This window comes from Vombatus ursinus, unplaced genomic scaffold (assembly GCF_900497805.2).
Source record: "Vombatus ursinus unplaced genomic scaffold, bare-nosed wombat genome assembly UNPS02014807.1, whole genome shotgun sequence".
Classification (NCBI taxonomy): domain Eukaryota; kingdom Metazoa; phylum Chordata; class Mammalia; order Diprotodontia; family Vombatidae; genus Vombatus; species Vombatus ursinus.
The window spans coordinates 45,447,578-45,466,483 of NW_020954585.1; the positions used below are offsets into that span (position 1 = coordinate 45,447,578).

Consider the following 18,906-nt stretch of genomic DNA (forward strand, 5'->3'; position numbering starts at 1 on the left):
GGGCACAACAAATTAATGTGATCATCTGAGACTTGTCCCTCTTCCCTAATCTCTTCAGCCTGTTGCTGCCTCAGAGGCTGGGCAATGACTCATAATAACAGCTCCAATTTCTATGATGCTGCAAGGTTTACAAAGCACTTTTCCCCCCAACAACGCTGTGAGGTTGCAATATAATTCACATTCCCGGGTGGTATTAAATACGACCCAAGGACCAGAAGACCAAGCTTTGAATACACACACTTACAAGCTGTGTGGCCATGGGCATGTCCCTTAGCTTCTCAAAGCCTCGGTTTCCTCATCTGTAAAATGAGATCAATAATAGTGCTAGGTTTGGAGTCAGGAAGATTTGGGTTCATATTTTCCCCCACTGCCCCTAGACATTTACTAGCTATGTGACCATGGGCAAATCACTTAACCTTCCTAAGCCTCAGTTTTCTCATCTGTAAAATGAGAATAATCATACCCAGATGGTAATTTCTCAGTAACTGACCCATGTTCTCCTGGGAGAGAACCGATAGAATCTTGGATTCATCATGCAACTGAATTAGTGGGAATAATAAATACCACGAAGTGGTCACATTATTTGAAATTCTCGCTACATATTTTTCAAGGGACTGGAACTAATTACTCATATTTTAAATAACTGTAATTTTGAAGACTGTAAATTTGAACACAAGTGACCACTTCATAGGATTCATTATTCACACTAAGTAGGAACTGACTGTACTGCATTGGCAAGGAAATAATGTAGAAAAATGGGGCCCCCAGCTGAGAAGCCTTAAAGGACCAGCTTTTGGACTGGTGAGTTACTTAAGTATAAAAATCCTGAATCACGTGGTAGGAATTACGTCAAAGACCAGAGAAGCAATTTACTGGTGGCGAGGAAGTTCAGCAAGAGCATACTATTTCTCAAAATTACATTTAGACATAAAAGGGAGAAAAACTCTCTTATCTTGTGATACGTAGTGGTAATCTCTTAAAGAAGGAGACCCAAAGATGCATATGAGATTAGACTAAAACAAGCAAATGAAGAGTGTCGTTTAGGATAAGGAGCTGAGCAAGCAGCTGATACTGAATTAGAGTAGAAATCATTGGAGAGTTATAGAGTAAGATATCTGGTAATGTCACCTAACTTATGGTTAGAAAGCCATTTTTATTCCTTTTTTTTTTTTTTTTTTTGGCTAGGCAATGGGGTTGAGTGACTTGCCCAGGGTCACACAGCTAGCGAGTATCATGTGTCTGAGGCTGAATTTGAACTCAAGTCCTCCTAACTCCAGGGCCAGTACTCTATCCACTGCACCACCTAGCTGCCCCCAATTTTAATTCTTAAGACTTATCACACCCCTTGGCTGATAGTAAACCTCTTTAGGTCTCTATTTCCCCAAAGTGAAAAGAAATTGAAAAATCAGCATATTTTAACCTCATCCCAGCCGCCCCTCTGTTCTATACAAAATAGCAAATTCAGGGCTGGCTAGAGAATTCTAGAAGACTTTTATGCAAGTAGCAGCTTCTGTGATGGCTGCAGAATTATGACAGACACTGTGACCTTTCTTATACTTTCCCCAGCAATATGTCACACTCTTGTTTTCCTTTTCTGACCTCCATTCTGCCCCCAACCATCTGTAAAAAAAAAAATTGCAGTTAAGTAAATGAGGTACACAAACATTTGTAACATACATCATTAACATGAAAAACTTAAAAATTGACATATAATATGACTATGTGTAATACTGTGCAGCAAATGTGAACACCTATGATCACCATAGGGAACTCCCAGGGAAGAAACCCCTGTCGCTGCAAGGTAGGGTCTTGCCCACAGTCACAGAGGTATATGTCAGAGGGACAAGTGAATTGAGAGATTCATGAGGAGGCTGTAGAGGACGAGGCAATTCACAGAAGAGTCCAAAAAAAAGAGGTTAAAGGGCAGAGGTAATCTCAGCCTAAACCTCTGTACATTCAAGGCTAAGAAGACAACTTTGGAAGCAGCGGTTGAGAAAGTTGATTAAAGATAGCTGTAGCTATTTCTGCAGAGGAAAAGTTTATTAATCATAACACCTCCATTCATTTATTCCTTCAGCCAGCCAGTCAGTCAATAAACATTTATTATAGCAGTCCTTGCTACGTCCCAGGCGCTAGGCTCATGACCTACGGTTTGTAGAGGACTCTGTCCTATAACTCTGTTCAAGTACCTACCTCACAGTGTTGTTAGATTCAAGTGAGATAATATACATAAAATGCTTTGTAAATCGTAACCCCTCTATTAATGTCAGTTACTATTATTATCATACACTCCCTACTTCCCCCATCACCAAGATAAAGAGGTCAAGACTGTGCCTCCATCTGCCCTTTTATGATTTCTTTTCCCCTTTCAGTTGCCCTGGATTGTCACAGCAAACTGATCTCACCTATATTAATGTTGCCACCACCCTTACGCCCTAGAGCCTCTCCAAACGTCCTAGTCAGGGCTCTGGCCACAGCTACCAATTGAACACAACTTCCACCCCTTCAGTCTACTGAAAGTAGTGGGAAGAATTAGTCTGGTTGCTATGTTTGTATGAATATCTTATTTCCCTAGCTCAGCCATAAGCTTCTGGGAAATGGAAATTGTATCTGATAGAGGATCCTGGATCTCGAGCTGGAAGAAACCTTTGAGGTCATCTAGCACAGCCTTCTTTTTTTACAGATGAGGAAACTGAGGCCCAAGGAGGTTCAATGACTTGCCCAAGGTCACAGAGGCTATAAGCATTTAAAGTGGGATATGAACTGGACTTTCTGATTCCAGATTGAATACCATAGCATTTCCTTGAAGATAGATCTTTGAATTTATCTTTGAATATATCTTTCTACTGTACCACATCACCCTCTTGAAGATATATCTTGAATTCCCCACTTGTCGCAGAAGCACTCAGCATAAGTGTTAAGAATCCATGTATGTTCCACACTACCCTTTTTTTTCCACTTAAATCTGCCAAATAGGGTCAGACGGTAATAAAAGAAGGTGATCCAACCTAATAATCCAACAGAAATTTATTTTAAATCTGCAAAGTCTAAGTAAAGCACTGTGCCAGGTGCAGGGGGGAAATGGTTTATTTTATTTATTTGTTTGTTGCTCTTGAGGACCATACAGTCTAATGGGAAGAGATGAACTGTATAGAAAGAAGCATGCATGATTCACAGTGCTCTAAGAAAATCTGAGGAGGGAGAAATCACTTTTAAGTTGGGTGGAGAAGTGGTGAGGAGAGAATAGATCTCAGGAGGCTTTGTGGAGGAGGTTAGTACCTGGGTTAGGCCTAGAACACGGGGAAAGATTTCAACAGGCAGAGATGTGATCCGGGCCTGGGGAACACCCTATACCAGGGGTGAGGAAACTGAGGCCTCAAGGCCACATGTTGCCCTCTAGGTCCTCAAGTGCACCCCTTTGACTTAATCTTGTTCTGTGAAGTGTTCAGTCAAAGGGCCACATGCGGCCTCGAGGTCACAAGTTCTCCACCCCTGCACAGATATGGCCAAGCCAGCCATTAGCAGGATAAGATCAGCAACAGTTGTGTGTGGCAAGAGGTATGAAAGAGAGTCTAGAAAGAAAAAAGGATGGAGAATCAGTCAGTCAGTCAAATAGCATTTATTAAGTACCTAATATGTGCCTGGCACTGAGCTAAGTGCTTGGGGATGCCAAGAAAGGCAAAAGACAATCCCTGCTCGCAAGAAGCTCACAGTCTAACGGGAGAGACAACATACAAACAACTATATACAAATAAGAGAGATACTTGAATGCTAGGCTTAGTTTGCACAGGCAACAGGGAGCCATCGAAGGTTTTGGAGCTAAAGAGCAATATGGTCAGACCTATGAATTAAGAAGATGATTTAGGCAACTGTCTGGAGCCTAGATTAGAGAAGCATTAGATAGAGGTAGAGTGACCAGTTGGGAGACCACTGCAATAATCCAAGCAAAAGATAAGGAAAACCTAAACCTTAGTAGCATCCACACAGCTGGAGAGGAGATGGAGGGACTTAGTTCACAAAGAATAGGCAGATTCAGCTGTATTTCTGGGGCAGTAATTCACAGGAAAGGAGTAGAGTCTCTACAGTGGATGTTGGAAGGGGAGGCGGTAGTGAGAGCTGGGGAGGCTTCTTGAAAAGGCCAGCTATGGAAATGACAGTGGGGAGGAGGAGGAAGGGATACTCATCCTCTCCTCTTCCTTCTCCACCATCCCAGCCAGCTCTACCCCCTTAACCTCAGTTTGGATTGGCCCTCCAGGTTAAGGTCTCCGCAGCAGCAGCAAGTCCAGGGAAAGGAGAAAGAAGAGAGAGAAGGATGGGAAATTCTTGTGGCCGTTCATCTGGGTAAATTGTTCCAGGGTGGTTAGTCTCTAGCATGTAAAAGGCTAAACTTCTTATATTCTTATTTATCAAAAATTAACTCCAGTGATACCACATATCCTGAGATGCAATCCCAGGCTACAATTTCAGCATAATGTACAAGCAAGAGCCAAAAAGGAAGAAATTATGAAATATTGAGAATATTGATCAGTATCATAAATATATAACTAGAAAGTAACTTTATCATCTTATCTAATTTTGATAAGGGGAAAATATTACTCTCTACTTCACTATAATACCCTTATGGGGAAACAAATATATGTGTATATATGTATGTGTGTGTGTGTGTGTGTGTACATATACATATAAAAATACCTTTTCAGAAATTATGAAACTTTTGGACTATAAAATCTCAAGAAAACAAAGATGTTAGGGGACTTCACCCTGCTCCCTCCCCCATCACACACACCTACAACAAAAACCACTGTAATTTCTGTTCACCATTGATGATGAGTTATTGAGTCCCAAGTATGCCTGGCCTCTTGAAGCTGTCCTTTAACCTAAGCATAGGTTCAAACTCTCATGTTTGAAAGTTTACCTGACCTGGAGTTTGAACATTATTGCTTTTATTTTTTAAACATTATTTCATTTCCCCCCAATTACATGTTAAAAACAATTTTAACATTCTCTTTTTTTAAGTTTTGAGTTCCAAATTCTATCCCTCCCTCCCTTCCCTCCCCCCTCCCTGAGATGGTAAGTAATCTGTTAAAGGTTATACATGTACAATCATGAAAACATTTTTGTATTTGTCATTTTGTACAAGAAGACTTAAAGAAAGAAAGAAAGAAGGAGAAAGGAAGGAAGGAAGAAAGTGAAAAACAGTATGCTTCAGTCTGTATTCAGACAACATCAGTTCTTTCTCTAGAGGTGGATAGCATTTTTTATCATGAGTCCTTTGGGATTGTCTTGGATCATTGTATTGCAGAGAATAGCCATAAACTTCTATTATTTATATACATTTAAAACAGGATAAATCTCAACAATGTAATATAGTGCATGACCCTTTTTCCTAGGATTGCAGAATGTTAAAGCTGGAAGAGGTCTTTAGTCATTTACTCCAACCCTCTTATTCTATTTATAAAGAAGATGAGGTCCAGAGATGGTAGATGACTTATCCTAGGTCACCCAGATAGATAGTGTCCCAATGAGGGTTAGTTTCCTGTTTTCTACACCAGTAATTTTTCTGCTATCTTGGAAAATATCACTGTCTTCATAACTAGGTTGGGGAGGTCTGAAACAAAATTTTGTTTGTTTGTTTGTTTGTTTTAATCTCCCACAGTGCCTTCTCATGAAATAACTCACCGCTCATACAGAGCTGGCCTGGCAGAGCGTTCCCTTGATCTGAACAATGGCCATGGTCTCTGTTTGCCCAAGGCTCCCAGAGAGCTGAGACCTCTTGCTCCTGAGTTTAGACAAACAGAAATCACTCTTCTGGTGACTCTGGAGATATTCCTTGTAGTTATTAGAGAGCAGAGTATAGAGGAAGGGGTTGATACAGCTGTTTCCATAGGCCAGGCAAGTGACAACGAAGTTGATATAGACTCCAGTGTTGCCAGCACTACTCCCTGGCTGCTGGTCATAGATGCTCAGTAGTTGCCAAAGCCAGAAAGGGATGAAGCAAATCCAATAGGTGAGGACGATGCTGAAGATCATGTAAAGGACCTTTTCCCGGGGGCATCTCTTGGTTCTCTCAGCAGTAAAGACAACAGTTGTCTGGGACTGCCAGTAGGTCCTGGCCAGCCTGCCATACAAGTAGCAGATGGCTAGTCCAGGGGCCAGGATGCAGGTGTGGAAGAGGATGGTGAGATAGACCTTATAGGCCCCCAGCTGCCAAGTTGGGTGACACATGTGCTTGGTCACCCCATCTCGATGGCTTGTGCGAAGGTCTATGAGGATCATGGTGGGTAGGGCCAGGAGGAAGGACACCAGCCACACGATGCCAGTGACCATTCTTCTGTAGTTCCTAGACCGGCTGATGGTATCCAAGGGTTTTACCACAGCCAAGTATCTCTCAGTGCTCATGACAGTGAGGATGAAGATACTGGCATGCATAGTGAGGAAGTCTAGACTGAACAGAGTCCTACAGCCAATGTCCCCAAAGTACCAATCCCTGGCAAAATAGGTGCAGACCACAAAGGGTATAGTGGACAGATACAGGAGGTCTGCTAGGGCCAGGTTAACGATATAAATGTACATGGAGCCTCCTAGCTTCATGGAGGAATTTATGACCACCAAGGTGTAGATATTGCCTATAGTGCCCACCAGACACATCAAGGCCAGGACACATCCCAGGAAGAAAGTAATAAAGATGCCATTGCTGTCCCCTGGTCCTTCAAAGGTGTCATTGGTGGTGACATTTGGGATATGTCCCAGCTCCATGTCACAGTATCATGCCAGAATCACGGACAACAGGAGAGCAGGGTCAGGATCAGGCGAACCCGCTGCAGGTAAAGGGATGTGCACAGGACCAGAGATTAAGGCTGGTGGCAGATTGGAATCTAGGGAGTCAAGATGGTGGTCAAGACGTGTGCAGGGAGCAGAGGCCAGGCCAAGTCAGGAATCCGCAAGAGACAGAAGAGTGAAGACAAGTCACCACATCTCAGAGTGTCCTGAGATAAATCTGACACCAAGGCCAAGGTCTGTTTTTTATCCAAAGACTTCTTATTTACTTTCTGTTAGGAACCAATCCCAGGGTGGACACAGCCCTGAGCCTGCCCATAGAAGAAAGCGGTTAAGTGGTTAGAAGGAGATACACCTGCAGCAGCTTCCCTTCTAATGGTGTGGGAATTGTCAGGCTCCAGTTGTGAAAGTGCAGAGGGCAGTGAGACCTGGGTGTTGTGGGCACAGCAGAGATGAGCTCACCCACTAAGCTTCTCAACTCCACCAGTAAGCATTCAGAGTTTCCAAAAGGCATGTGGCAGCTCTCACCCCACCATGGCTGCTCTGGGTGGGCTTTGGCAACCAAATCCCCATTTAAGGCAGAAAAGAAGGAAATCAATCAGCTCTTACCGTGAAATAAGGTGGAGAGGCTCCACAGGAAACTGGCCAGAGAAGCCTGCCTGGGGGGAGCTGGGATGGGGTCAGAGCTCAGGGTGGAAGTTGGAAGGCAAAGAGCTAACAGGCTTTCTTCCCCAAAGCAGATTCCCAACAGACAGCTCAACTCAGTTCCTCTGCAGCCTGCTTTGTGCAAGGGATCAGCTCTAACTCCATGGATTGAAGAGTTCTTGGCAGGTGATTAGCATCCCGAAAACCCGCAAAAACCCTGCCTATGATGTCAGGGATGGGATGTAGCTGAAGAAAAGCAGAGCACCCTCAGCACCCTGGCCAGTCACAAGCTACATTCCCCATTTTATCACCCATTGAAGAGATTTCAGAGCCCAGTGCCTTAGAAGTGTCTTCTTCTCCAGGACTGGGCAAATAAGCTGCTTCTCTCCACCCAGATGGGAGGGGAATTTCAAATTGCCAGCAAAGGCGGCAAACCTTGGAATGAAGCGAGCAGCATTAGTCCAGGGAAGGCTGGTTTCTCAGTAGGCTAAGTGAGAGGCATTGCCAAATGCAGCCAGAGGCAGCGAACTCTCTTCGTAGAGACATGATAATCATTTGCTAGTGGCTAGCAGATAGTGACTGACTGGAGGCTGCTTTTTCAAACCCAGAGAGTGAATCTCCTCATTTCTCTGGGGAGGGGAGGGGAAAGATAGACATCAATTCTCTGGCAGTTCATTCTTCCTTTAGGACTAGCAGACACACACACACACACACACACACACACACACACACACACACACACACACACACTGATCTAAGAGCTACTCTTACTCTCAGACCTGCTGTTAGGACTTAGAGGAGAGATATATCATTGGCTCTTCAATCCTGGCTCTTTGTCCCTGGGTGACTGGGACCTGTTGGCAACCTCTGTCCTCCTTCCTGTAACACCTGGCCAGACAAACTTCTGGCTATACAGCTGGAGCCTAAAGTGTGATTTTTGAAAAAAGTGATCCCTGATCAGCCCCTCTGCTTTGGGACTGTATATTTTGACTTCATTCCTTGTTCTTCTTGGCTACCTCTGGAGGACAATTGAAATAACATCTGGATGGGGCTGAGGTATGCGTGGAAATTCAGGGCAAATGTAACTAGTTCCCTCCTCTGGAAAATCACTCCATCCCTGTCTCTCCTACCCCTCCCGCCTTTTAAGAGGCTGATGAAAAATCAGAAAGACAGTAGAAAGGTTGGTCTTCCAAGCTGCAGAGGAGGCTGGAGGGTAGGGATGATATAAACGGTGGAATGAGTAACTGGAACATGTCACTGTGCCCCAACCTGGCATGTTACCAGCAAGAACATTAGCATCTGATTCTCCCTGAGGTGGTGTGATGGTAACACTCCTCATAATACAAAAACCTGGAACTCTCCTTTATATTTAAGGTGCTTGGAAATCTCCACAACAGAACCATAGGATCAGAGATTTAGCATTGGAAGGGACACCCTCATGACATAGATTGGGAAATAGAAGGAGCAGAGGTGTGCTGCCTAATGTCCCACTAGTAGTAAACAGCAGAGGCTAGGTTCTCTAACTTCAAATCCAGCAGACCTTCCACCATATCATCCTGCCTTTGGGGCAGCTAGGTGGTGCAGCTGATAGAGTACCAGCCCTGAAGTCAGGAGGACCTGAGTTCAAATCCAGCCTCAGACCAAACACTTGACACTTCCTAGTTGTTTGACCCTGGGCAAGTCACTTGACCCCAATTGCCTAAAACAAAAACACAAAACAAAACATATCATCCTTCCTTCTCTTATGAAAGGCATTTTTGTGGGGCAGGTGGTGCAGTAGCTAGAGCACTGACCTGGAGTTGGGAGGATCTGAATTCAAATCCAGCATCAGACACTAATAATATGACCCTGGGCAAGTTATTTAATCCCAGTTGTGCCCCCCCCCCCCCAAAAAAGATATTTTGCAAGAGTAAGGTAGAAAGATTTCTCTAAGTAATCTGGCAGGATGTTGTAGCTGTGCTATGACCCTAGGGTTATACTTAGCCTGGAGGTAAAACAGGGAATGTTTCTGAATGAGACCTGAGTTCTAGGACCCATGGGCTCACATTCCCATCCCCTGGGTTCTTTTCCCATTCTATTTATCTTAGGAGATGGGTCCCAAGTAGATGCAACCTCAGGGACGAAGTACCAATTTTTCCCATGTTCTCTTTATTTTCACAGACAGCACTTGCCTCTTACAAATGGGGGAAATTGAGCTTACAAGGAAATGCCTTGCAGCCAGTCAATGGCTTATCTAATTAAGAACTGATCTCTCCAGATTTCCTCAGGCCTGCTTGCCCATCCCATTCCTTTGATCTTGCGGCTTCAGTCTAATGAGTAGAACTACAGGTGGAAACAATACTAGGCAAGGAAAAGAGACTTTAGGAAAAGAGACCTAGAAAGTCCCGGCTAGTTATGTCTAGGCAAATAAGAATGTGTGCTTGAGGCCGAATCCACAGGGAAGAACTGGAGGTGGGACTTAATAGGCTAATTCTCAGTTTTGTCTCCACTCCTCTCCCTAGAACAATAGCTCCCTGACTCACTTTATAGGAAGTACTCCAGAATTTTTCCTTGAAAGACATCACATTCCTTCCGATAAAGGACAAGGTTCAATCAAATACTGATTGGGGTCCTTTCAGGGTTATTCCTTGCCATGGGGATACTGGCACCCGATCCAAATCCCTGTCTTGAATCTCCTTGCCTGTATTAGGGAACAGTCCAGTCCCTGCCCTGGCCCCTGAACTCTGTTCCACACTTTCCCCCATGTGGCATCTGGCTGAATGTGTTAGTCAGTTTGTCAAAAAGCATTTATTAAGTAAGAGACTCTGGGCTGAGGGTGGAGAAAACAAAGAAAGGCAAAAATGCAGTTCCAGTCATCGAAGAGCTCACATTCTAATGGGTCTTCCTAACATAAGGCTTTTCCTCATTATGCCTGGATTCTTCTTAGCTCGATGAATACAACAGTTCATATTTCTATTATTTCTATAGCACGTTAGGGTTTACAAAAATGCTTTCCTGGGGGCAGCCAGGTGGCACAGTGGATCGAGCACCAGTCCTGAAGTCAGGACGACCTGAGTTCAAATCCGGCCTTAGACCAAACACTTGACACTTACTAGCTGTGTGACCCTGGGCAAGTCACTTAACCCCAATTGCCTAAAAACCAAAAACAAAAATGCTTTCCTGTAGAGTAGATAGTGAAAGTATGTATTCTTGTACCCATTTTATAAATGAGATGACTGAGCATTAGAAAAGTTAAGTGATTTACACAAAGATAGTAACAGGGGCAGCTGGGTGGCACAGTGGATAGACCACCAGCCCTGGAGTCAGGAGGATCTGAGTTCAAATCCAGCCTGTGTGACCGTGGGCACTTAATCCCAATTGCCTTAAATAAAATAGTAATGGGGGCAGCTAGGTGGCACAGTGGATAGAGCACTGGCCCTGCAGTCAGGAGGACCTGAGTTCAAATCTGGCCTCAGACCAAACACTTGACACTTACTAGCTGTGTGACCCTAAGCAAGTCACTTAACCCCAATTGCCTAAAAAAATTTAAAAAAGTAATGGTTAAGACTGGGATTTGAATTTAGATCCCCAAATCCAGCAAAATGAAGTTTTTTAACTTTTCTAAACAGATACCTTTCTGCATGAATATAAATTGATACTCAGAAAAGCTGCTTGTTTCAAAAGTGAGATATCATGTTATTTTTAGGCAGACCTTTTATTTTTACTTTGTGATGTAAGGCAATTACTAAAATCAGGTTGGTGAATTCATTTTAAAAGTAATTTTGATCTTAGAGCATGATCTTCATAATTTTATATTATAAGAGGACTTTTTAAGCATTCAGCTAATAATTCAACAATTAGTAAATTCCTAGTACAAGGCACTGGGCCAGGAGTTAGAATAATGAAGAAAAAACAAAAATAGTTCTTTCTGTTCTTATCCCTAAAGAGAAATGAGAGTGATGCAAGAAAATCATGAAAAACTACAGATTGCTAAAGGAGACCCAAAAAAATACTGAAGAAAATAACACCTTAAAAAATAGCCTAACCCAAATGGCACAAAGAGGTCCAAAAAGCCAATGAGGAGAAGAATGCCTTAAAAAGCAGAACTGGCCAAATGGAAAAGGAAGTCCAAAAGCTCACTGAAGAAAATACTTCCTTAAAAATTAGAATGGAGCAATTGGAAGCTAGTGACTTTATGAGGAATCAAGACATTGTAAAAACAAAACCAAAAGAATAAAAAAAAAAAAATAGAAGACAATGTTCTTATCCCTAAAGAGCTTACATTTTGCCCAGAGATTCTACTAGTAGGCATATACCCCAAAGAGGTAGGTTAAAAAGAAAATCCCATATACACCAAGGTATTTATAGCAATACTTTTGTGGTAGGAAATTAAGTAGATGTCTATTGATTAAGGAATGGCTAAATAAATTGTGATATATAAATGTATTGGAATATTACATGATGGTGTAATGATGATTATAGAGAAGCAGGGAAAGACTGATGCAGAATGAAGTAAGTAGAGCCATGAAAACAACATATACAATGAGTACAACAATATAAATGGAAAGAACAACAGCCGCAAAAACAACAAAAATGAATGCTGCAAAATTACAAAGAACAACTTGGCCCAGAAGAAGAGCTATGAGAAGATATATTTTGCAGAGGTGTGATGTCTCCATTTATGAAATATTGCATATATTTTCAGATTTTTTCCCATGAACTCATCAGTTTTTTTGACTGCTTTTTTCTCCTCATCCTCTTTATTATTTAAAAAATAATATTCTTTGCTATCTGGGATTGGGAAGAGAAAGGATAGAGGGAAAATAGGTGATATAAAAACAAAAGATATTATTTTGGGGTGGGGCTAGGCAATAGGGTTAAGTGACTTGCCCAGGGTCACACAGCTACTGTTATGTGTCTGAGGCCAGATTTGAATGCAGGTCCTCCTGAATCCAGGGCCGGTGCTCTATCCACTGTGCCACCTACCTGCCCCAATAATTTTTTTTTAAAAAGAGCTTACATTTTGCTAGAGAGATACACCTACCCTGTTAAGAAAAATCAAAGTCTTCAAAAGTAATTTAAAGAGAGAAAAATCATTAACAACTGAGGAGATTACGTAAGGCTGTGGGTAGGAAATAGCACCTCAACTGAACTGTGAAGGAAGCCAGAGATTCTCCAAGGAAAGGATGAGGAAGAAAAGCCTTCCAAACATGGTGGAAGACCTATGAAAAGACCTATGAAAAGACCTATGAAAATAAGAATTGCCACCTCTTCAAACAATGAGGATTCAGTAATTACTAACAATAACTAGCAGGTGGTGCTCTTTAGGATGACTGAGCATAATGCTTCTGAGAGGTCCCAATAACATGTCTGTGTTAAGTTTCAGTATACATTTAAAGATCTTAGTTTTGAGATTTCATATTCTCAAGAAGAAATGAGCTTATCATGAAGAGAGAGTGAAGGATGACAAGTGGACAACCATAGTACTTTCTGGTACCCAGAGACTAAGAAAAGTCAGAAGCAGTTGAAGTGGTTCTTCTGTGACGAACTCTTTAGAGTTGCCGGGCATGGGTGGGTTGCAGTCTGAAAAGCATTGCCTGCCACTCCCCTCATTTTTCCCCTTTACTGTAAAAGCTCTTCCTTGAGTGCCTCTTTTATGTAACAGAATTTTCCACATTCTACCTCTCTCTTCCCCCTTTTCCTAGTGAATCCTTCTTTCTCACCTTTTTATTTTTTTTTCTTTCCTTTCATTTTTTAAAATTCATCCCAACAAAATTTACTCACACCCATGCTGTCTGTCTATATAAATGGTTTCTAACTGCCCTAATAGTGATAAAGTTAGGAATTACAGGTTATCATCTTCCCATAATATTAACAGTTTAACTTTATTGAGTCCCTTATAATTTCTCTTTCCTGCTTATCTTTTAATGTTTCTCTTGAGTCTTGTGTTTGAATGTCAGATTTTCTATTCTGCTCTGGTCTTTTCATCAGGAATGCTTGAAATTTCTCTATTTCCTTAAATATGCATTTTCCCCCCTGAAAGATTATACTCAGTTTGGCTGGGTAGGTTATTCTTGGTTGTAGCCCTAGCCCCTTTGCTTTCTAGAATATTATATTCCAAGCCCTCTGTTCCTATAACATGGAAGCTGCTAAATCACATGTGATCCTGACTATATACTTCCATGATATTTGAATTGCTTCTTTCTGGCTGCTTGCAATATCTTCTCCATGACATGAGAGCTCTGGAATTTGACTATAATATTTCTGGGGGCTTTCATTTTGGGATCTCTTTCAGCTGATGATCAAGAGATTCTTTCAATTTCTATTTTACCTTCTGGATCTAAGATATCAGGGCAATTTTCCTTGATGATTTCTTGAAATATGATTTTTTTTTAACCATAGCTTTTGGATAGTCCAATAATTCTTAAATTATCTCTCCTTGATCTGTTTTCCAGGTCAGTTGTTTTTCTGATGAGATAGTTCACATTTTCTTCTATTCTTTCATTCTTTTGACTTTGTTTTACTGTTTCTTCATGTCTCATGGAATCATTAGCTTCAGGTTGCCCAATTCTAGCTTTTAAGGAATTACTTTCTTCAGTGAGATTTTGTACCTACTTTTTCATTTGGCCTATTCTACTTTTTAAGGAGTTCTTTTCCTCAGTGCATTTTTGTGCCTTTTTTACCATTAGACAAAATCTGTTTTTTAAAGTATTATTTTCTTTCTTTCTTTTTTTTTGGGGGGGGTAATTGGGGTTAAATGACTTGCCCAGGATTACAAATCTAGTAAGTGTCTGAGGCCAGATTTCAACTCAGGTCCTCCTGACTCCAGGGCCAGTGCTCTATCCACTGCACCACCTAACTGCTCCTGGTATTATTTTCTTCAGTATTTTTTTTAATTTTATTAATTTATTTTGAATTATCAATAATCACTTCCATAAGCTTTTAAGTTTTAAATTTTTCTCCCCCTCCCTCCCCACCCATAAATAAAATTTTTAATTTTATTAATTTATTTTGAATTATCAACAATCACTTCCATAAGCTTTTGAGTTTTAAATTTTCCTCCCCTCCCTCCCTCCCCAAGATGGCACACAATCTTCTTCAGTAATTTTTGTGCCTCTTTTATCAAGCTGTAAATGCTCTTTTCCTAATTTTCTGGCATCACTCTCATTTCTTTTCCTAATTTTTCCTCTACCACTCTAATCTTTTTCTTTAACTCTTCCAGGAATTCTTGTTGGGCTTGTGTCCAATAAGAATCTTTCTTTGAGACTTTGGTTGTAGCTGTTTTCACAGTGTTATCTTCTGAGTTTGTGTCTTGGTCTTCCCTGCCACTGTAGTAGTTTTTTATGGAAAAGTTCCTTTTTTTTTCTTGTTTGTCGTTTTCCCAGTCTATTTCTTGAATTTGAACTTTATGTTAAAGTTGTTCTCTGTTCGCCTGGGGGTGGGGTGGCACTGCCCTAAGCTTCAGACTTTTTTGTGCTACTGTTTTCAGAGCCAGTTCTGGAGGGTCTGCTGGTTTTTGTGTTTCCAAGGTAGTATGATCTAGGGAGATGAGTGGTCAATGCTCTCCTGATCTGCGCTCAGGTCTTTACCCAGTAAGGGCCCTTGTTCCTCTGCAGCTGCTAGCACTCCGCTTGCCTCTGAAACTGTGAGCTACTGCTTCTGCTGGTATCACTACTGTCTCCAAGGCTCCCAACTTGAGTTTTCTACAACTCATTGTGTTTCATCTTTTTCGTGGAAGCAACTGGGTAGCACAGTGGATAGATTGTGAAGTAGGAGTCAGGAAGAACCAACTTCAAATCTAGCCTCAGACACTTAGTAGTTGTGGAACCCTGGGCAAGTCTTAACCTCTGTCTGCCTAATTTTCCTCAACAGTAAAATGGGAATAATAATAGCACTTATCTCCCAGGGTTGTTGTGAAAATAAAATGAAATAATATTTATAGAGTTCTTAGCACAGTGTAGCATAAATGCCTGTTCCCTTCTTCCTCTCCTCTATTTTTCCTCTTCCTTTGTTTTTGTTATGAAGGATAGCTTAATTTTTTTCCTGGAAGGAGGAGGAGGAAGACATAGGAGGGATATATTGGGGAAATATAGGTGATACAAAATCAAAAGTTATCAACAAAATTTATTTTAAAGGAAAGGAAATTCTGTAGAAGAGTAATGAGAACTCTAAACCCAGGAGTCGGGGGTCTTGATTTCTAATGGAGGATTCACCATGAATTTGTGCATGATGCTAGACAATTTGTGTCCCTTTTCTCGGACCTTAGGATATGGTTTACCTGGGATTTTCAGGAAAAACAAAATTAACCTAATTCTCTAATTAGCTTATGGAGCCTAGTTGGCTAATGGGCAGCTAGGTGGTGCAGTGGATAGAGCGCCAGCCCAGGAGTCAAGAAGAGTCATCCTTGGGAGTTCAAATCTGACCTCAGACACTTACTAGCTGTTTGACCCTGGGCAAGTCACTTAACCTGTTTACCTCAGTTTTCTCATCTACAAAATGAGCTGGAGAAGGAAATGGAAAACTTCTCCAGTACCTTTGCCAAGAAAACCTCAAGTAGGGTCATGAAGAGTCAGACATGACTGAAAATAACTGAACAATAACAACAACAGAACCCAATCACATTGCCCTGGCCAACTTGCAACATGGTCAGTGAAGTAGTATAGTCTGGTTGGTGTCCAGCTTAAATAGAAATGGGGCTACTAAACTGTACCTAAGGATCCGGAAAGCTACATGTTAACATTTTCTATGTTTTTATTGTATTTATTTTTATTTATTTATTTCTTTGGTGAGGCAATTGAAGTTAAGTGACTTGCCCAGGGTCACACAACTAGTAAGTGTCGTGTCCAGTCTGAAACCGGATTTGAACTCAGGTCCTCCTGACTCCAGGGCCAATGTTCTATCCACTGCGCCACCTAGATGCCTCCTTAATTTATTTTGTTAAATATTTCCCAATTACATTTTAATCTGGTTCACAGTACATTCACACAGTAATTCTGGTACACAGATGAGTGTTTTGGGCCCCATGCAGCATGATTGATACTTCTTGTCTAGAGCAGAAGAAAGCGTGCTGGATTTAGAGCCAAAAGAGCTGGGTTCGAATCCTGGGTTGGATAGTTTCAATTCCATTTGATTTAATAAGCATTTTTAAGTAGCTACTGAGTGTCAAACACTGAGCCAGGTATTAGAGATACAAAGACAAAAATAAGAATGTTCCCTGACCTAATAGAGCTTATTTCCAACTGGAAGGAAACAAGGAACAAGTAAATACAAAATTTATACAAAGTTGGGGACAAGGAGGGCACTAATAGCTGGGGCTAGGGGGTGGGGGCTTGATGGCACTTGAACTGAACCTTGAATAGAGCTAGAGGTTCTTAGGTGAAATCAAGGGTGAGGAGGGAGAGAATGCATTTCAGCAAAGTGGGAAACACTGTGCCAAGGCAAATAAGTAGGAGATTTGGAACCCAGTATGCTAAGAACAGCAAGTATGCCAGTTTGGGGACATGTAGAGTAGGCAGCAAGGTGGCACAAGGGTTAGAACCCTGGGTCTGGAGCAAGGAAAACTTGAATTCACATCCAGCCTCAGATACTTACTAGCTGTGTGACCTTGGGCAAGTCACATAACCTCTGCCTTAATCCACTGAAAAAGGAAATGGCAAACCACTTCAGTCTCTTTACCATGAAAACCTCATGGACAGTATTGGTGTAATATGGTCCAGAAGGGTCACAAAGAGTCAGATATGACTGAAGAATAAGAGCAGGGGTGTCAATCTCAAACAGAAATTGGAACCACTAATATGTACATAAGGATCCCTGTGGGCTGCATATGTAGAGAACACTCTCTGGGCTCTCCTAGACTCATGTTTGATGAAGAGTGCATGAGAGGCCATAATATGAAATGTCTGGAAAGACAGGCTGGAGTCACACAGTCATGTCAGCTGTCAAACTCTAGTCATCTCCTCCACCACATCACCAACTACCTTGCCATGGACTCCGGAGACTTTAATGGTGACTGGCTCTCCTGGCCGCTGTTCCAAAAAGCTTCAGTCATACTTGATTACTTCATTCTCCCACACAGCCTTTCCAGCATGTCCCCTCCCCTCAACACTCCTCTCTAACCAAACCATATCAACTCTGCCACTGTTGAATGGAATGGGCCAATCTACTCCCCTTGGCCCCACTTACTTTCCCTAGGACTTTCCAAACCAAGGTGCTTTTCCTCTCTGCTTTCTCCTCCCATTAGAAGGGAAGTTCCTTGAGGGCAAGGATTATCTTTCTTTTGAATTTGTATCTTTGGTGCTTAGGACAAGTTTTTAGCACCTAGTAAATTCTCAACACATCTTTTAGGATTCATTCATTTATCCTAGGGGCAATAGGGACTCACTGAAACTTCACAAACAAAGCAATATCAATCTAGCAGCCCGTGTGGGTTACAGACTGGAGGGCCTAGGGATTGGAAGCTAGGAGATGAATAAGGGACGGTCACAGCTGTCCCTTTGCTCCATGTTTGCTTGGATTTCTACAAATTCAGATGCTAAGCATCTCTTTTTCCTCTATTTTGAGAAAGATTTTCCCTCGCAGACAAATTGACCTAGCTTCTCACACAATAGCTTTGATTGATTCAAGGAGGTATACATGATAACTGTTCACCCTCAGTTCTGATGGTTTCTTCCCTAAAAATGTGTCCTTACATTAAGACACCAGAGCAAATGGGGGGTTTCAATCCCAACCCTTTCACCTTGGTCATCCACTCACCTCTTCTAAGCTTCATATTTTTCACTTGTAAAATAGGTGCTTCACAAGTTTATTTGGAGAAAATGTTTTGTAAAACTTAAATTACTACATAAATATGAATTAGTATTATTCTTTAACAAATTTGGATACCTTTGCTTTAAGAAAAACTTTGTCCAAGTGTAGAATCTCTGATTCAATTTGATTTAATAAACATTTATTAAGGATCTATTGCATAATAGAGATAAAGGCATCGTGGTATTGCTAGAGGGCCTTGGAATCAGTAAGACAGATTTAAATCCTGCCTTTGACATTCAAGCTACTTAACTATGGGTAAATCAATTAGCCTCTCATTGTCCCAGTCTAATCTTTTGAAGTGTACTCAATCAAAATTCTCTTCCCTTCTCTCATCTGAATTGTGGTAGCTATCAAAATCCTAGATCATTCTCCCTCCTTTTTCAGCAAGTTCAGTACCTATTTCACTATCTTCTTCTCCTCCTCCACTATTGTCCTTAAACTAGGGATCTTAAAATCCACTTAGATGTTTTCTTAACATCTCTAACCTATCAGTTTCTCAGTCTTTTTATGAACATAACTGGAGGAAGTTTCACAACTGTTCTAAATGGGTACATTATAAGTTCATGTTATTCAACCATATCTGGGCCCTCACTGCAGAAAGGCAGTCCTCTCTGAGTTTTCTTTTCTTTTCTTTTCTTTTCTTTTCCTTTCTTTTCTTTTCTTTTCTTTTCTTTTCTTTTCTTTTCTTTTCTTTTCTTT

General features: G+C 41.4%; 1 protein-coding gene across 1 annotated transcript; it reads right to left on the reverse strand.

The window, feature by feature from the left end:
* Positions 1-5,682: 5,682 nt before the first annotated feature.
* Positions 5,683-6,756, reverse strand: UTS2R (urotensin 2 receptor). Its single transcript, XM_027874487.1, has one exon. It carries the CDS (start codon positions 6,754-6,756, stop codon positions 5,683-5,685), a length of 1,074 nt encoding a protein of 357 aa, XP_027730288.1.
* Positions 6,757-18,906: the final 12,150 nt, after the last annotated feature.